Consider the following 20,682-nt stretch of genomic DNA (forward strand, 5'->3'; position numbering starts at 1 on the left):
TGCTGGTGAATGCAGTTAAGAAATAATCGGAATTTTGTATACAGTACACTCCCGATTATCCGCGGAATTGGGTGGCGCGGCCGCCGCGGATAACAAAGATCGCGGATAATCCGAAAAAAGCTAAAAACGGGTATAGCAAAAAAGAAAACAGTCATTCCAACTTTGAAAAATCGTTTTATGTACAATTAAACGTAAAATAAACAGCAGGAAATGTTTAACTAACGCTTAATATTTTAGTATATCACTCAAAACTAACCTAAAATGCATTTTGTTAATGAAAACAGAAAAGTGCTTAGTATTTACGAGAGGCGTCAAGGATACACAGAAAAATTAATACATATGTACTGTTTTAATACTGTAATGTATTATGTAATTACAAAAGCATAACTGTAAAACTGTCCCTTTTTGAAAAAATCAGTCAAAAAAAAAAAAAAAAAAAAAACTTTGTGCGGCAGGCGCGGATAACCCGCCCGCGGATAATCGGGAGTCTACTGTAGTTTTGAGTTTGATTTAAACAAAAATACGGTCTTATATTAGATGATTAACATCATGTTAATAGGAAATTAATAAGAGTAGAGAAAATTTGAATTACCAATGAATTCAAATGAAAAACATTGGAGTTAGCAAAGTGCCACAGTACCAAAAAACACCTGAACAAGCTTTATATCATGTAACAGATATTTCATGCTTTGTTGTAATCATCACTTCTCTCTTCGTTGGTCATTGGAAAAGTTGTCTAAAGTCCTTTATTTTTTCTGTATTTTGATTTCATTTATCTAATAATAACTACACTATTTGCGTTATACAAATGTTTTTATTTACTAGTGGTAATTGTTATATGAATTAAATTGCATTGAATTATTTATTTATAGGGTTCTTCTTCCCACTCCTATTTTGTTAACCAAGGAAGAAAGGCGACTTAGATTTGAAAAGGAAGTTTTGGAAAATGACCAAAGAAAAGCTCTGCGCAAGCAGCAAGAGCATATTGAATCAACAACCATCATTAATGGCTGTACAAATAGTGCTCTTTCTAGTACAAATAATGATTATTCCTTCAGTTCAAATGATGGAAACTATTTTAATTCAAAATCTGAAAGTTATGCTTACAGTACTTCTGAAAGCAGTGTTCCTCCTTTTGAACAGCAATATTATAACCCTAAGGAGCTTCAGTCCATTCGCCCAGCTTTATTGCCTACACCAGGAACTATAAATAATACATTAAATAATACACCACTGCCAAGTATTGAAAATGGAGTTTCCATGTATTCCGCAAATATATATCATTCATCACATGCACAGGTGTGTTTATTTTTTAATGAATTTTTAACTAGTGAATATTTCATGGTTAATAAAAGTATTGTGTGTGCTACCCTGTTAATAATCGTTGTTCGTTTATGTTATTCTTGTTGTAGAAGTAATTCAGCAGATTGTTTATCTGATGATATGCACTTCAAAAATTCAATTTCAGAAATTTCCTTAATGTGTGTTAATATTCATTTTGTGTAAAAATTAATTCCATGTAGAAGCATTTGATTCATTGTTTTTTTATTCATTAAACATTTAACATAATTGCTTAATTTTGACTTTTATGATGTTAAAAGGCACAGGGGTGTTTGTGCTCCGGGGAAACCCCGGAATTTCGGGGATTTTGAGCTTCGATACCCGGAAATTTCGGGGATCGTCGTTCAAAAGGAAGTAGGAATAATAATGAATTATTTATTTTGATCTGGGTAATTTTGTTTGCTTTGAAAGCAGAAAACGCAAGGTCAGTGTATGTGGTGAAAACTTTTCCTTTCTTTCTCCAAAGGCAGTGATAATGCGTGAAAAGGGGAGAAAAACTTCTTTTTTGTTCTTTCCTTATTGCGAGTTATGACTCATTCCCCCGGTTCTCGGACATTCTCTTCTGGATTCTTTTCGGCAATTAGGCGCGGCAGAAAAAAAAGGGAGAGCTTCGTTCGACCAGATGTGCGATCACGTGACCTGGATTCAAAGGTCTTAATTTTACAAAAAAAGTAATTCATTGAACTTTTATAATTAGGTCATTCAATACTTCATAATCGTTCTCGGACATTCTCTTCTGGATTCTTTTCGGCAATTAGGCGCGGCAGAAAAAAAAGGGAGAGCTTCGTTCGACCAGATGTGCGATCACGTGACCTGGATTCAAAGGTCTTAATTTTACAAAAAAAGTAATTCATTGAACTTTTATAATTAGGTCATTCAATACTTCATAATCGTAATTTTTCATTTCTCCCCCCCCCCCCTTCTCGAAACTCCAAAATGTCGGTAGTAAGTCCGTAAAAGTTTCAGGGGATTTTTTGGGGTCCCACAAACACCCCTGAAGGCAGCAAACCAACATATTGTTATTTTGAATGTTAGTCTTAATCTTTGTTTCCCTTGGTTCTTTTTACAGAATAAGTTGTCTCTTCGAGTTTTGATAATTACAACATTTCTAGTTATGCATATAGACCTCTATAATCTTATAGGTGATCAAAAAAAGTGTGCCAAATTTGAATCTATAAGAACCCGTTTTTGTCTGTTTTCCATATCTATTACTTTATGTAAAAGAGAATAGAAAAACTTTATTTTAAAATTTCAATTTTTTTAGTTGTGCAGGGACGAATTTTTAATATTGGTTGTCAGTTTTCCCTGAAATATTTTTAAATTAAAAATATACATTCAAATTATATTGAAGAGTCGTGCAGCGAATTATCATACAGTTTTGCTTTGGTATTTAATTTTGCAAGATATGTTCTTTATTTCTCTGCGGAAATAAAAGTCATTTCTTTTTAGTGGAACTGTTTCTTTTACATAATTTGGTATTCCATTTCTTAAGACGAATTTAAGCTGGTATTCATAAATTAAGGGGCAACAATATTTTGCTCAAAATATTAAGGCGTAATAGTACCATGTTAATAAAGACATAAAATTTTGTTTTAGGGCTGTTTCTATTTTATATTTAATGCAAATATCAAATTTTTGGAACTATATAGGAAACACATGATGCAAGAGAAATCTTTCCAATGTATGGTTTATTAGATAAGCAAAATGAACATAAGAATCAGAATACGATTTATCTTATATAATCGTAGTAAGGTACACTATTGTTACGTATATATAACATCAGTTTTGACTAAATTATTTATTATAATCAGGAATAATTTTTACCATGCCTGTTCAAGTGCCAAAGATCTTTTTCTTTAAGCTGTGATGTACTAAAATTTAAATTAACTTCAAATTAATTAGCGAAAACTGAAAAGCTTGGAGCTATTTCCAGTTTCATAAAATTTTATCCTTCCAGAATCATTACTGACTATCTGGCACGAGTCCTCTTCCTGATTAGTGTCTAAATTGATAAAGGTCGCTATGGGAACAAGTTTTGTTACAAAAGATCTATTTCCAATTAGAGTAACGCAACGAAAGTCAGGGTTATATTTTATGTTTGGCACAATTCTGAGGCAGTTAAAGAATTTTTGGTCATTTGCTAATGTTGCATCTGTCTTTATATTCATTTAGCTTACCGTTTAAAAAAAAAAAATGTTGACCTTTTTTTCTGGTTAAAATTAATGATTTTCGGTTTTTTTTTTTTTTTTGACAATTTTTTCTTGTTTCGTAAATCTTGGCATTTTTTAAAAAACGCCTTTCTAATTCATGAAAGAAGAAATCTTAAAATCGCAAGTACATAAAATGCGCATAACGATGTATAGTTTTACTCTGTGGAATCTGAAAGTTCCTTTCCACGAGCTATGTAAAGAACTTTTCAAGCGGTTAGGGTTTCAGAATTCACAATTAGAAATGGAGTTTCAATATTAGATGAAAAGGGAGATTTTGGGAACACTTGAAAAACATAGTAAAAGTCCTTTTCATCGAAATTGTGAAACTGACAGATTCGCTAACTATGTTATATAGCAAACAATCTAATCCATATGTTATATTTCAAACAATCCCAATTTTTATGTCCAACAAAAAGAACCATCTGTAAGAAAATCACTTCCCATGTTGACAGAGAAGTTAAAGTTTCATTATGAAAAGCGAATCACTGAGAAAAATATGAAACAATTGCGATTAATTATATTATCTTTTTTTTTTTTTTTTTTTTTTTGCTAAACTTGCTGATTACTCGCATTTGCTCCAGAGAGTTAATTGTTTATCTGCATTTTGTACAAATGATATAAAAATGATTGTTTTTTATGGTATTAATTAAATCTAATATACTTTAGATTCCTTAATTGATTCCTTTTTCCTTATCATGCAATCATTAGACGCACAAATATTTAGTTTTTTCATTTGATTTTGTTGTTCTTTGTATGCATACAATAAAAGTACCTGGTATTTCCAATATTTAGAGTGATTTAATAATTTTGAGTTGGATGAACTTTCATAATCAAAATTAAATGTATAAAAAAGTATATAGCCAATTTTTTCATTACGAGCACAAAGTTAACAAATGTGAATGAACTTATACATTCACGAAATGGAATTTGCGTTCGGTAGCCTGCCTATTCCTATAGCGACCGGCACTAACCTAGGCATTTGATAGTAAAAGATATTAAGGTGGACTAGTAGTGATAGCATTCCTGCTTGAATGGGCCTGTTTTACTCTACTCATAAAGTTTCCGAAGCTAAAATAGTTTATATGTGTTTTTATATTTGTATCATTTACTATATCATTAGTAAACACAAATTACCCGCAAAACGTGCACGCAATATTTTTTTTACAATGTTTTACGTTACCTTTTTATGTTTTTGTGTGTGACTTATGTGCCTGTCACATAGTACAAAATATTTATCAACCATCAATTGCTTCGATTTTCAGTTTCTTGCAATTTTATCAACTTTTCCGAGATATTATTTATACTGAAAAGAAAGTGATATTTTGTTATTCCAGAAATTTAAAAAAATGTCATTCTAATTAACACATTAATTACCAAGTTTCTTTTAAAGAACTATTATTAACATGAGTTATCTGATGATTGGCAGTCAACATGTTAAATAAAATTTCGAGATATATTATGTGTATTTATTTAAATACAGAGAAAAAAGAATTTCAAATTACTCTGCGTTTATAAAAAATTTTTTTACAATCTGAACGTGTTTTGCAAATTGAAAGTATACTTTTAAAAGCATATAATCAGTTTTTTGGTCATTCTTGAATTTTCTTTTTGTCTAGAATTATGGAACATACCATTTTAATTTAATGTATTTTAATTTTTCGTGTTTAATTTTCCTGCAGTTGTGATATGATTGCAAAAATATCTCCAAAACCATGTTTTTCAAACTTATGAAATATATCTCTAAAGAAAGGAAGTATCGTTTTTCGAGTATATTCCCTCTTATCTTTTTGTTCCTAGTATCTGTAATTAGAAAACTGATTCCAGAAAGTCTGCATTTGTATGCATAGAAATATTTAAAAAATATCATTAACAGTTGAAGTTAATTTCTTGTAATGAATTAGATTTGTGAACTACTTAGTTGCTACTTGCATTTATGATGCTGTTCACTTGGAAATATGAAAGATTTTTAATTATGCAGTAACAATTTTTGTTATTTTTCCCTCTTTATACCTCCTATTTATTTATATAGATTTTCAAAATTGTGTTATTAAATTATTTTGTGTGAATGTGACAGGAGTAAGTTCTATATTTTTTCTATTTTTACTTCTCTATCATCCAAAAATCAAAACAAGATTTTTATTTGATATTTTCATTCAACTGCTAATTTTATTATTCTGCTGTATTTATCAAAATGAGTTATGATATTAAATCAATATTTAAATTATTTTCAGATACCTGTTCTTGGATCACTGCCACCTGTGACTCAACAATCAAATAACTTAAATTCTTGTCAAAATAATAATGTGCCTCCATCTTCAAATTTGATTGTTGTTGCAAACATGAATTCCTCACCTGCAGTGCCTACTGTACCAGCTGTTAAAACAGAACCAACTGTACCAACTATAAATCCTATTTTACAATCATCATTATTTCCTCCTGTTCCAAATTCAGGTTGTGTTCCTGGTCCTAATGGTTTTCCCACATCTTCTTTGTTTCCTTCATATATGGCAAATCCAAATCCATATGTTGTCAACCAGAATGGTGGTTATTATCCACAGCAACAAATTACTGCGCTTTCAGAACAGGTTAGTTTTATTCATTTTCTGATAATTCATTTTCAACAAATGTTTATTGCAAAACATAAGTTGCTCCTTACAAATGGCTGTGCCGTATGGTTTCAGGCCTGAATTTTCAGTTATTTAAAATATTTTAGCTTTTTTAAAGAAGCATTTTCACAAAATAAATTATATGTGAATGTTATTATATTGTGTGTTTGAGTTGCAATATATACTATGTATAGCTTAATTTTAAGAGTCATATTATTAAAATGTAGCGCTTTAATTATATTATTCTTAATACAAAGAGGTATGTCTGTTTTTTTTATAAAAAAATTTATAACCAGTTTTGATTTATAATTTGTAAGACTTCATTTAGATTGTAACTTATTAAACCCTGAGAAAAGGAAATCTACATAATAGGTCATGAACACAACTTATATTTAAAAATTATATATATATTTTTTTATTTTTATCAACTTTAATTTTACTTTGAGTAATAAGTTGTTCTGTCACTGACCGATCAATTAAAAATTCAGTACTTATAAAATTCAAACTTGACACATTTCCACAGAAACACTGATGTCAGCGTTTTTGGAATTGAATTTTGTCATTTTTATGATCCATTAATTATTTTTTTATTCCATAATTTTTCAGTATTTTTAATATTTGAAGTACTTTTTGTATAAATTTATTCATTTTATTGTTCAATTAATCATACTTATTTTACTTCTTGGTGTTTATTTGGTACAATTCATCATTTTATGAAGTTTAGCTTGTTCCAAGCCTGTGTCATGTCTGAAAATAATTACAGCTTCTTTGCCTTCATTAATTTAAAACAAAATTAATTTCTTACAAATTGATTTCATTTAAAAACAAACATATATTATTGCTAGACGTATACTATCATTATCACTTAAATTGTTCTAGTTTGAGAAATTTACTAGGCAGTTTGAAGTAAACATGTTTCTATACTGACATGTCTATTATTTGTTGTTTAGGATGCAATTTGTTTTATTGGCATAAGGTCATGATAAAAGTGTTATTACACTATTATATATTTTATGTTCAGTTTCATTTTCTTGCATCAAAATCGTGAAGTTTTTAAAACGGTGTTCAAAAAATTGTATAGCAATTACAAAAAGGAAATGTCAGTTTCATATAAAATTGATAAAGGAAAAGAATTTATGCATGTTTATTGGTAAATCATGCAGCAAGAAGAGCGTATCTGCTGACTGTTACTTCAAATAATATTTTTTAAACTACTGGCATGCTACAAAAATATTTCTCAAAAATTCAAATTTTAATATATGAAACCTTTCAGTGATGATACTCCCATTGGTTAATGATTATAATTGGATGTATCTTTTTTGTAAATTGTGTAACATTTGCCTCAATAAAAATAATTTTCATTTATGTATACAAATATAAAATAATTCGCATTTCTTTTCTGTATTTGTGATGAAAAGGGTGTGGTGGAACCTATTTGGCAACATAATCTGGATTCAAATGAAAGATGGATGGTTTTAATTATTTAATGTAGATGCTGTTAATTAATTGATCTTGAATAATTAAATAATATTAAACATGAAATAGTTCCAAGCTGTTTTTATATCTGGGATTCAATTTTTAGCAATAATTAATAATTTGTTGTGCCAGAAAGGGTTAAAGCTTGTTGAAATATTTTTTTTTATTCTAATCGTCAACGTTGACCGGTAATTCTATCTTTGCAAGTACTTTTTTTTATCTTTGACTTTAATTTTTTCATTTTAATATCATTTGTTTGCATGAAGTTAGTAACTTAATTTTGATGTTTGATTCAATATATCAGCTATATATTTTTTTCTTGTTAATGAGAAATATTATTATTGTTATGAACTTTTTATTGCAGATTCCAGTCCAGCCCTCATATACATACACACATACAAATGGAGAATCAAGTGTTAAACCAGTTCCCTCTAAACTCCCTCCAAACTGGAAAACTGCTACAGATTCTGAAGGAAATATTTATTATTATCATATTTTAACCCGGCAGACACAATGGGATCCACCAATTTGTGATGAAACTACAGAAATTGTAGATGGTGATACTCCAACATATGATGAACCTCTACACAAAGTATATTTTTTTCTTCATATATATTAAATTTCTTAAATGGACATGTTAATAGTCTTATTCATTTCAGTTTACTAGCATTATTTATTGTATTTTGTTAATTGAATTTGATTATTATTTTATTCTCCCTTTGCTATTATTAAAGCTGGTTTGGAGTTTCTCTTGAAGCTTATTACAGTATGCCATTTTCTCTTACTTTTGTTTTAATTTTTTTTTTTTTTTTGAGTTTGCATGCTTTATACATCATTATTTATTTGTTTATTTTATTACTTATTTGCTTATTCTATTATTCATTTGTTTTATTTCAATTTATAATTTCTTATGAATTTTTATTTATTTTAGGAACATAAGCGTATTGAAACACATTCACGTAGATCACATAAAAAGGTAAAACCTCTGATAGAATTATGCAAATATTTAATTCTTATGAGTCTACTTTAATATCTTGCATTTCTTTAACTGTTATAGTTACTTGATTTTTTTAAACAAAATTCTGCATTGATCATTTTTCATTATTATTTGTAGACAGTTTCTTCTGTTATTCTTTTTAAAAAATATTTCCCTTTGTGCATCTTGAAAAATTATTAATGAAGCTTTTAGCATTTTAATTTCATTTTTTTTTCTTATTCATTTTATCAAATTATTTTTTATGCAGTATTTTAGCTGGGAGAAGTTGTTCAATTTGAATATTATAAGTCATCATAAGACTTGAGACACCCTGAAATGTTGCAAAATATGCCTATCACAGTGTAGCGAGTCATGTGATTCATGCATGGCGAAGGGCGTAATCATTTCGATGTTCTATACTGAAAGAGGTAAACTGGGCTCGCCAGAAACACAGTTTACTTTAACTTTCGCCGAATCCCAGTGCGTGTAGTTTTTCCTATGGGGTCACCTTAAATTACTTGTTTATGTAATGCTGATAAACACAACCGAGGATCTCGAATCGTGGATTGTCGTCTCTGCGGCAGACATAAAATGCATACATGTTATCTTCGAGCGCATCTGGAAATTGTTTAACGTTATCGACCGCCACTTTCACAACTCTTCTAATATTAATCAAATAAATCTCTTTGTAGTTATTGTTGTACTTTTTGTTGATCAAACGTGACGTCGAAACCTGTGTGTGTTTTTCGCGATTTTCATCCCTTTCGACATGGTTTGAGAAACCATATTCCATTAGAATTTTTTGTCCCTCTTCATGCCTTCTTACAATACACTGAATTTATTGGTCCATTAACCGAACACCCTTTATATATATATATATATATATATATATATATATATATATAATATGTAATGATATTTTAACTCTGATTTCAATTTAATTAATTTTCATAGTAACTTCATTCTAAAATATTCTCTTATTTCGTGACCCAATTCCACTGTCTCTACTTAATTAATTCAAGAGAAGTTTTGTTAAAATGTAGAATCAGCTAAAATCTAACTTTCCCACACTACGCGTGAAGAGATAACATACCGCTGATCAAGCAAATTCTTTTTTAAAATCTCCCTGTGTTTCCCCGTACCTTGTCCATCCGTTTAATGAAAATCCCTATCGAAATCTCATAATACATTAGCACTGTAAAGAAACATTTTCCCTATCAAAATCATAGGTCATATAAGACCAAGGATAAAATGTCCAAGAGCTTTTTTCCTCATTCCGTTTCTGTGTGCTCATCGCTTGTACATATGCTTGCTTCTTCAAAATGAAATAAAACGATGTCACAAAATTAAAAGTATCTTCATTGTCTTCAAACTGCATCATGCTTCACAACAAATAATATTACATATATATAATATATCAGAAATGAAAATCTTTTTATAATTTACTTTTATTTTTATAATTTTTATCTTTTTATAATTTATACTTTTTATAATTATAATTATTTATTTTTAATTTACAATTTTAAACCTTACCATCCATATTCCAAAAAAAGGCTGTTGAAAGTGGCACAATCTTTTCATATGTTGGATTTGAATTAAATCTGTAAAGAACGTTTTTAAAAGCACAATGGATTTCAACTTTTCATTTTATACAGAGGGGAGAGGTATGCATACTTCTTATTTTAAGCAAGTTTTTGCAATTCTTTATTGTTAAATACTCTACATTAACCCTGAGTGTTTCTATTTTGACATTAAGGAAATCAATTTAAAGCGATTATGGTACCAACACTGTAAATCCTGTAAAGTCCATCAAGAAAATATCTAGACACTTCTTATCTAAAAAAATCACAATCTGCAAATTAAAATTAAGCAAAATGCTCTAAGTGATATGTGGTTTTTTAAAAATACTTGAAAATTATTTTTTGGGGCTATTTTCGTAATTATATTATTTTCAAATTTTTCTTGGACAACCTTAATTTTTCATTCCTCACATTGATAATCCTTCAAATATAAAACTTTATGTAATTGGACTCAAAGCAACTAGAGATGTACTAAAAGAAAGAGGCCAAAGTCGTCTCTATATCAGCTAATGTAAGAAAATTGTTCATTCTTTTCACAGTTTATTAGGTGATTCAGTCATTTAACTGTGGACTTTTTAATTTTTCTTTAAAATGTTTGCACTAAAAGAAGTAATTCCAGAACATTTGTCGAAATAAGGAATTCTTATCTTCCTGTTCGTTTTTTAAATTTTTAAATCAAGCAACAAAAAAAAAAAGGATTTTTATTTTTCTTATTTACGAATAAACTGTGGACATACCCATTTCAGATTCGCTTTTTTAAGTTGATATATAAAAATGATAATAAACTTGATATGTAAACGATAATAAACTTGGTATATAAACGGTAATCTTCATACATAAACGGTCTGGCCTATAGAACGTCAACACACGCTCATAATTTTTATTAATGGAGATGAATAGGGCGATAGAGTTGTTTTCCTTGACTTTGAATTCTGATTTCTCTTTGTCTCTCAGCTAAGATAACAACATGATTTATGAAAAATGAAGTTTTTACTTTAATTATTTCGATCACCTGTTGGTGGAATTATTAAGAAAACTGAAGCATTTGTGTTATACATGTATAAGGTAAATGGCCCTTTTCTCTTATTTAGAATTCACTGAATAGTTCTGTAAAGAATTGTAATTTTATTTATACAATTGCAATGGATTTGTAGGTTTTTCTAATCTATTAAGCTTATTTTGTTATGATATTTCTTTGACTGAAATCTGGTTAATGGTTAAAGCAAATTTTATAAAACATATGCAATTATTTTCGACACTCTTTTGCAATATGCATGCTAAGAAAAGTTGTTTTGCTGTTGCTAAAGTATGTGAATTCTCCATAAATCACTTTAGTAGTTTTGTAATTATAAATTAGGTTTATTTAACAATAAAATATATCTTTTGCATTCTAATTTATTAGGCTGCAGATTATTTTACTATGAATTATTTACTATGAAATATCGACTGCATTTAACTACAAAAAAATATGTACCATGGTAGCTTTTCAACTAAACTAAAAGAGCTTTTCCAAATATGCATTAAACTTGTTAAATACATTAGTATCTAAATTTTTCAGATTTTACATTCAGTATTATAATGAAATAATCGGGGAATTAATTTTTTTCTTCGGCTTTTCTTTCAATTATTCTCCATAATAAAAACGTTTAATAGAAAGTACTTCTAAAATTTGTATAGACTTTAGATAAGGATATCTTTATAAATGATGATTAAAATGGTTATTCAGAGAATGTTAACTTCTATAACGAATGTAACATATATAACGTATTATGAAAAACCAATGCATGTATGGAAAAAGAAATCTATTTTTTGGGGAGGGGGGAAATATTAGTTTGCAATAGTCCCGAGGGAAAAAAAAAAGTATTTGACGATAAGAACAAGTGCCTAAAAATGAAGATAAGGCAATATGAAGTTATCTTCTAATTCTTTTTGAATAAAATGCATTGTTTTTTAAGTCTTAAGTATACCCATATAAATGAATATATGGGAATATAATGTTTGAGCGGTTCATTTTTCTTATGTGCAGCTTTCATGTGAAAGCACTACATAAAAAATAGTTTGTGCATGTTTTTACGAATTCCATTCTCTAGCCTTTTCAAGAAACAACAATATTATTGTGTCTTTTCCGCATTCTATATTGTTCGTATGAACTTTAGTGAACTTCTGTTAGTGACGAGAACTTATTCGCTTCAGACTCGAAACACATCCGAATTCCTACTCATTGTTACAATCTTTATTTATAACTTCTCTTAGGTAGGTGACTAAGCTAAAAAAAAATCTATTTTTGGCGAAAATATCGAATATTTTGTATTAATTATACTGGATTTTTTTTTAAAGTTTCTTTAACAAAAATTTTTGAATTTTGTTTCTATGTTCATTTTATATAGCCTCTGTTATTATAAGAGCTTACATTCTTTCTTTAATATGGCATGCCATCCAGGCGCAATCGATACAAAATTGAATGCATTGTTAGACACTAATTACGCTAAAAGAAAAACAAGTATGAAGCATCATTCCAAATCAATACCACAAAATCGAATAGCTTAGAAGTGGTAGTGGAAAAATGGGGAAATCCAAAAGAAATTATTTCATCAAAAGTTCCTTGCTTAAAGATGATGGAAGTTCTAATATTTTCTTCATGGTACCGCTGTTGAAGGGTTTTTTTTTTTTTTTCGTTCCTTTTTGAATTGGAATGGTTTTATAAAAATAAACATACCATTTTTTCCCCCGTGGTGTTGACAGTGCTTTATGCATGAACTCTTTTCGTATTATTTTATCTTGTAGAAACATTATTCACTTTTAAAAATTTAACTAATTTCAGAAAACTTTTTATAAATTTTTATATTTATTCATTTCATTTTATTCAATATCATTTTGCTTATGTCATCATTATCCAGTATTAGGCATTTATTAATTACTTTGATCCTATTTATTAATTCATTTTTGTTGTTATTGAAATATAAATATTACAAATATATCCAGTTGTTTAAGCATTTTTAAATTCGAACCAAATTAAAAATGGTTAAAAACACATTCCTCGTTAAAGTTCAATTAAATAATTTCATGATCATACTACTACAAATTTAGGTGATTTATTGCTAACGATCTACAGGGTGTTGTCGAACTCGACCGACAAACTCGGAGGGGTGATAGTAAGCATCAAGAGCATAAAGAATCACCATACAACATGGGGTCCCAAACGACGTTTAGGAGGTGAAAATCGAAAAAATGTAGGGAGTCGGAGAGCTGTTGGAAACTGTAAAAAATTAATAAATGATGTTTCAAGTATGAATTTTTTTTTTAGTGAAAGCTTAAAGGCTATTTTTCATGTAAGTAACATGCCAATTTAATGAATCAGGGTGTCGTAAATTATTGAAAACGAAAAAGTAGTTTAGAATCCTTATCTTCAAAAATATTTAAACTTTAAGAAAAATAAAAGCTTGAAAATCTGAAGAATTTTATACTCTTTAATTTGATATGTCTGTAGTGTGAAAACTGAGGAGGTTTTAAAATATTCAAGAAAAACTAAAATGTTTGCCGGTAAACATCGGTGCCGATGTTGCAGCGATTGTGCTTGCGATTTCTCCAGCAGCGACGACGATCCGTGCTACGAGATTTTCCACTGTTTCCAAAGGTGTCTGATAAACAAGAGAATTCATGTGGCCCAGAAGAAGAAATCCAAGGGATTAAGGTCCGGGGAAAGTGGCGGCCAATCAACAGGTCTGAGATAAAATCTGAGAATAAAAACCTTGCAGGAAAGAGTGTATCTTCCTGTGTGGCACCAAGCATCCAGCGTGCCGAATACCCAATTCAACTGCAACTGATAGCGTGCTTGTGGATGGGGTATCGGCAAAACGATGCAGAACTCGGTTTTCTGTTTCAGGTGTGCGCACACTGCGTTCTTACCCTGCATTTGGCCTCGTTATTTTGAAGGATCCTGTCTCCAGCAACCGTCGATCAATATTTGCAAAGGTGCTGTGGTGTGGACAACGCCTATTTAGATATTGCTCTTGGTATATTCTTTGTGCTAGGCGTCCATTACCATCTGCTGGGCCGTAAATTAAATGCATATCCACATATTCGTCATCCTTGAAATCTGACATGTTGTTTGCGAATGAAACTTATCGACAATCAATTCTGCACTGCTCTTTAAGGAATACAAGCTGCTTTTATTCTCATCGAACCATCAATTCTGCAATGCTCGCTGTTTTTATATTCCTCGAACGCATGGAAAATTTACATACGAGAAAGCGTCTTCTTCTCGACTACCTTGTTCCAAATCCTCTCATTCATGGGCCATTCTCTTCTCCAGGCTCATTGTCTCTTCGATGTCTGTTTTTGCGAGTTTCACAGAATAAACGTCTCCTGCGACCCTATGTTTTATGATAATTTTTCATCTCCTTAATGTCTACTATCACTTCTCTAAATTTACCTTTCGAATTTGGTAACACCCTCTATAAACAACGGTGCTGATGTTGCAGCGATGTTTCCCGGCAAACATTTTAGTTTTTCTTGAATATTTTAAAACCTCCTCAGTTTTCACACTACAGACTTATATCAAATTAATTAATATAAAATTCTTCAAATTTTCAAGCTTTTATTTTTCTTAAAGTTTAAATATTTTTGAAGATAAGGGTTCTAAACTACTTTTTCGTTTTCAATAATTTACGACCCCCTGGTTCATTAAATCGGCATGTTACTTACATGAAAAGTAGCCTTTAAGAATGTGCTTTCACTTAAAAAAATTCATACTTGAAACATCATTTATTATTTTTTTATTAATTTTTTTACAGTTTCCAACAGTTCTCCGACTCCCTATATTTTTGCGATTTTCACCCCCTAAACGTCGTTTGGGACCCCATGTTGTATGGTGATTCTTTATCCTCTTGATGCCTACCATCACCCCTCTGAGTTTGTCGGTCGAATTCGGCAACACCTTGTATATACTAAAATATAGAAGAAAATATAATCATATTTTTTCAGGAATTAGTGCAACTAAATTTCAAGTCTTAAAAAAAAAAAAAAAAAAAGAATCAAATATTGGCAATCTTTTGATGGTCAGTAAAGAAATTAAGAGCTTTTGTTTACAAAGTTCCTAGAAAATTTTTAGCAATGAAAGTGAAATTTAGGATCAGTATCTGAATTTTTAAACAAATTAAGAGGGTGAAGATTTTACTGATCTAATTAATGCATCAATGTTTTTAACTGCATGTAAAATTAATTATAATGAGTTATTTTGAAACTAAATAGAGGAATTGTATTTTCGATTTTATGGGATTTATTTTAACACTGTTGGTAAGCCTCTGCTGCATTGCATAAATTGATGTAGTGTAGCACCAGAACTGTAATGCGTCACCGGATGGGATTGCAGATCTCTGCCTTAAGCGAACATTCTGGCAACCCCTGGCACCGGAAACAGAGTATTTCCGGAGTTTTTCTTCAGTCTGTGTGCGGTTCCCTTGCTTGCATGTGAGGCACCCATGTTTACTTAAAGAATGTAATTTTTATAGAATTAGTTAATTAAAATTTCTTTTAAATTATTACTTGACTAATACCTATAAATTTGCGCCCCACGTTGGCGCCAATTTTATAGAATTAGTTCATTAAAATTTCTTTTAAATTATTACTTGACTAATTACTATAGTTAGTAAGAACTTGGTAGAATAAGAATTGGTGCTTCATTTTCTCTCATGTTTCTTTGTAAGTTCTCTGATAATAGCATCATTTCGTTTTTCTGGCTAATATACATCCGATCGATAATATGGTTAAAGGTGTTTATTGCTCATGATCAATGTTGCATCGCAACTTTTTTTTTTTTTTTTTAATTTTCAGCTTTGAGAGATCTTTTACTGCATGTGCGACGGTAATTCATAGGGTTAATATAATCTTCAGAACTGTAATTGTAAATTTTGAAACAGTTCAATTGAAGAATTTTTAAATAAAAATTGCGATATTTGTGTTATTTTGATCCTGGAAGGCAAAACAACAATAAATGTTGATTTCATTAAACAAGTCAATAGAATCAGTACCATCTTGCGAGTTGCATTTAAATCGTTGCTACATATGAGAAAATCGTCATTAGGTTTGGTTTAATTGCGTGTCTGTATGAATATTATCCACTTTATATATAAAAAAAAAAAACTTGCGATATCGCGATCACGATAATTTCGAATTTATTTCTGTATGTAGCTGGCACTAGTTATCTACAAGTATTTTAAAATGCAAAGCCTTCAACCTTCTCTTGGATTGGTGGGCATGAAATGTGCATAGATCGCGTGATAATATTTAAATATGTATGTATCCATATGAATAGAAAATGAAAGAGTTTTTCATTTGGCAAATTATTCAGCGATACATGGCCTTCAGAAACAAGAAATTCTGTGAACTAGAGACGCTCACAATCCTCATCGGCCGAGATTATCTGTGTTTGTAATTTTTATTTGGATAAATGCCTGTCAGTCATTTATGACATTTTAAAACGGGGGAAAGATTACTTTTCGCAAGTAGTAAAAAAAAAAAAAAATCTTTTGAACTTTATTATTGCGAAGTTCTTCCCTAAAAAGAAATGTCTTGAATTTTATGGCAATTTGTCCTATATATGTGGTCTTGCCTGCTAAATCTGATTGTGTATCTAATGCCCTCATATATCTATAACATTTATTTTTGATGAAAATTAATTCCAGTTCTCACATGTAGTTAGCAAATCCAAGCTTTTTTTTTTTATATACTGTCTAAATTAGATTTCCAACGAATGAAAATAAATATTGTTATCTTTTGGTTTATTTACATTTAGTCTGCTGTCGTGTTTTTCTCTTTTTCCATCTTGCTAAATTTAAAAAGCTAGTAAATTTAGTTTGTTGGTCTTTAATGTTCAAAACAGAAAAATACTTTCTAAATTTGTCTTGACTTTCTAATATCCATGACTCGAATTCAAAAACAGTATTAGAAGCAGTAAACAGTATTATGCGATTCATTTTCCGTAAACTTTAGTATATTTCAATGGGGGAACACCTATATTGTGCCATCTTCTATGTGTTAAATTCAAACAGGTCTCATTATTAATGCTTTCTTAAAAAAATTGTCTTTATTTTGATTCAAGATAAATAGCATGGTGTGTACATTGTTATTGTAACATTGAAATTAGGAATTTCTGATTTTTGTGCTTTAATAAAAAGTGTAATTTAAATCAATTGAAAATTTTTATACATAAAAATCAAGATATTTTGCAGATAAATAATTGTTGTAAATAATGAAAGATTGACTTAATTCCATTCTATATATCGACTGCCTATTCTAGAGGTAAAAATGGGTAGATAGTTCCAATTGAAGAATGCTTTAAATGACATAAAGTGTTAAACTTTATATAATTTCAGTCAATAAGTGAAAATTCAATCAATAAAGTTATCACCTTCTTTACAACATATTATACACCTGTTTAAAACGAATCAAAATTATTTCAATTATCGAGTTCACAAGATAATATTGGATATTCATGGAAAGTATTTTACACGCTGATTTCGAATTTAAATTGACTTGTACTTCTCTACTTATCTTCCGTCATTTCCTAAAATAATTACCACGAATTTTTCAGCATGCTCTAATATCTGTCCTATAAATCTGGCTTCAAAGTTTTGAAAGAAAATAAGCGCCAAGTTGGGTACATGGGCAGTTAAAAACTACCGATATTCGTGTTTCCTGCATTATACAAGCTATTTACTTCGAAATTTAATATAATGCTCCGATAGCTACTTTTACGTTTTCTGTGGATTTCATATAATTTGATTGAAAATCTTCATATTGTAAGCAAAAAACCTTTTGAAGTTCACATTACGAATGATTTTTATTTTATGAAATTTCGAAGCTGTGTTCTTAAAATATATGTTATAAAATCACTTGCACATGATGATTCTGATTGAAATTTTTTTTTTCATTATTATTTCAAAATTCTTTGATCTAAAGTTTTATTGAGTCATACAAATATCTCTCAGTCGTAATAAATAATAGGAAGGTAATTGAATGGGGGGAAGAGGTGAATTACACAGTTGAAAATCTTGTGTTTAATTCATTTTCGAACATTATGAATAAAATTCAGCTCCCAAACATCTGTATTGCTGCTGAGAAAAGTACTTTAAGCAATTTATTTTAGTGTTTCTATTCTGATATCTATTTCATTAAATCTTATCTTTGTTAAAAAATTCAATTTAGAGTTATAATATTCTTTTAAAAGTATATAATTAATGTTAAGAGGTTCATTGCTTTTTTTGCAAATTACTCCTACACATTCATCAATATGTGTTTCTTTATGAAAATACATTTTTTTAAAAATGAAATCCTATTCATAATGGGAAAGATGCTTTAAATTAGTTTTCGCTACAGAAACAGATTGTGTAAAACTATTGGAAGTCGCGTGGCTTTTGTTATATTATTGATTGTGCAAAAAGCATTTGTATAATCACCAGGGGAGTGCATCCTTTGTTTAATAGTTACTTTCTTTTTAATGGATTAACATAGTGCATAGTTAACTTTCTTTTTTAATGGATTGTGTCCGCTGTTTTTACTATTACAAATTTATACCTGCAAAACAATCTTATCAAATTATTATAGTTGGAATTTTATGTGTGATCACTTTAATTAAAAGTAGTTGATAAAACTTCAACATTGTGGATATGTAATAATTTAGTATATTACTAAATCTTTCTAGAAACATTTCGTAGAAGTTGGAAAGGGCGAATACTGATATTGCATTTACTTGAAACAGCATCCCCCCCCGCATAGCAGAGTGTATTCGTCCATTTTGCAGACAATAACTTTTTCTTTCAATAATTAAATTATTTCATCAAATATTTGGTACATATTTTGCAAAAATACCGACTTCAGAAGTAAACTTTCAATGTTTTTTAATTCTTTAATCATATTGTATTTGTTCACGTCATTGATGCGCAGAAAAAAATATCATGTTCAATTATCCCTTCAAATATTACTACTAATCACTAAATTTTAGCCGACTGGGGGGATATAGGTGTTGTACTTCCTGTCTCGCCCTCCTTCGCCATATTCATGTCGTTATTCGATTTGGAAATATGTCTGAATTTGTCCTAATAAATAAATTAAATTTGTGCAAGGAGAAGTCTCGCCATTTATTGTTATAGAATAACATTTTTACTTGACAGCCGATATTTTTTCTTCTCTAAAATTGTTTTACATATTTGTAACTTTCTGTGTGTACATTCTTCTTCAATTCAGTGCATGTTGATTGAACTTACACAAGGAAAACAAATGAATTAGTATCACTATGGCCATAGATTAAAAAAATGATAAAGATGTTTGTTTTCTGTCACTTTTTCATTTCAATTAGTTATTTAGTTCATTTGAATTAGTTTTTTCATTCACTCAGTAGGGGAAATTATATTTGGGAATTTTTGTTGCTCTTACGAAAATGAACGCCAGAAAGAACTATGAAATATTTATTGATAGTATGAATGTTAACAGATGTCTACCATTTGTTTTAGATAATAGACTGTGTCTTCTGCTATTGTAGATAAAAAAAAAACTATGCAAACGAAGTGTCTTATCAAATATCAGAATGTATATATGTAATGATATTTTAACTCTAATTTCAATTTAATTAATTTTCAAAATTTTATCTTTATTTAACCCATAGTAACTTCATTCTAAAATATTCTCTTATTTCGTGATCCAATTCCACTGTCTCTATTTAATTAATTCAAGAGAAGCTTTGTTAAATTGGTGAATCAGCTAAAAGTCTAACTTTCCCACACTCCACGTGAAGAGGCAAAATACCGCTGATGAGGCAAATTCTTTTTTAAAATCTCCCTGTGTTTCCCCTACCTTCTCCGCGCGTGTAACGAAAATCCCTATCAGAGTCTTAATAATATATTAGCACTGTAAAGAAATATTTTCCCTATCAATTTCTCCGGTTGTATAAGACTAGGGATAAAATGTCCAAGAGCTTTTTTCTCATTCCTTTTCTGTGTCATTCTGTGTGCTTGTACATATGCCTGCTTCTTCAAAATGAAATAAAACGACGTCACGAAATTAAAAGTATCTTCAATGTCTTCAAACTGCATTCTGCTTCACATAAAATAATGTTATATATATATATATATATATATATATATATATATATATATATATATATATATATATATATATATATATATATATAAGCGAATATAAAATTTTAATGAAGAGCATGATGTACGGTAGGATTTAGAATTTTATATATATTAATTGCCGGCGTCCTGGCATAGGGGTAGCGCGTCTTCCCCGTAATCTGGGCGTCCTGTGTTCGAGTCCCGGTTCGGGCATGGTTGTTCTTCATCTGTTCTATCTGTGAGATGTGTGAATGTGCCCCCCTGTAAAAAGGGGCTGTGCAAGCGAATGTGATGCGTGAGTAGCTAAGACGCACCCTCGGCTTAAAATCGCTGACTTTGTCAGCGAGCTTGTCCATGGCAAGTGCTATTAGAAACAAC

The 20,682-nt window shown here is 29.7% G+C and overlaps 1 protein-coding gene across 4 annotated transcripts in view; it reads left to right on the forward strand.

The window, feature by feature from the left end:
- LOC129958394 (histone-lysine N-methyltransferase SETD2-like) overlaps positions 1 to 20,682 on the forward strand; it is a 73,920-nt gene that overhangs the window by 43,016 nt on the left and 10,222 nt on the right. For 3 of the 4 annotated variants that reach the window (XM_056070865.1, XM_056070864.1, XM_056070862.1), the window contains 4 exons: positions 873 to 1,299; positions 5,783 to 6,136; positions 7,998 to 8,225; positions 8,565 to 8,609. In XM_056070865.1, coding sequence (XP_055926840.1) covers positions 873 to 1,299; positions 5,783 to 6,136; positions 7,998 to 8,225; positions 8,565 to 8,609 — 1,054 coding nt within the window. The remainder of the gene's footprint in view (positions 1 to 872; positions 1,300 to 5,782; positions 6,137 to 7,997; positions 8,226 to 8,564; positions 8,610 to 20,682) is intronic. The other variant, XM_056070863.1, reaches the window with a different exon arrangement.

This window comes from Argiope bruennichi, chromosome X1 (genome assembly GCF_947563725.1).
Source record: "Argiope bruennichi chromosome X1, qqArgBrue1.1, whole genome shotgun sequence".
NCBI classification, from domain to species: domain Eukaryota; kingdom Metazoa; phylum Arthropoda; class Arachnida; order Araneae; family Araneidae; genus Argiope; species Argiope bruennichi.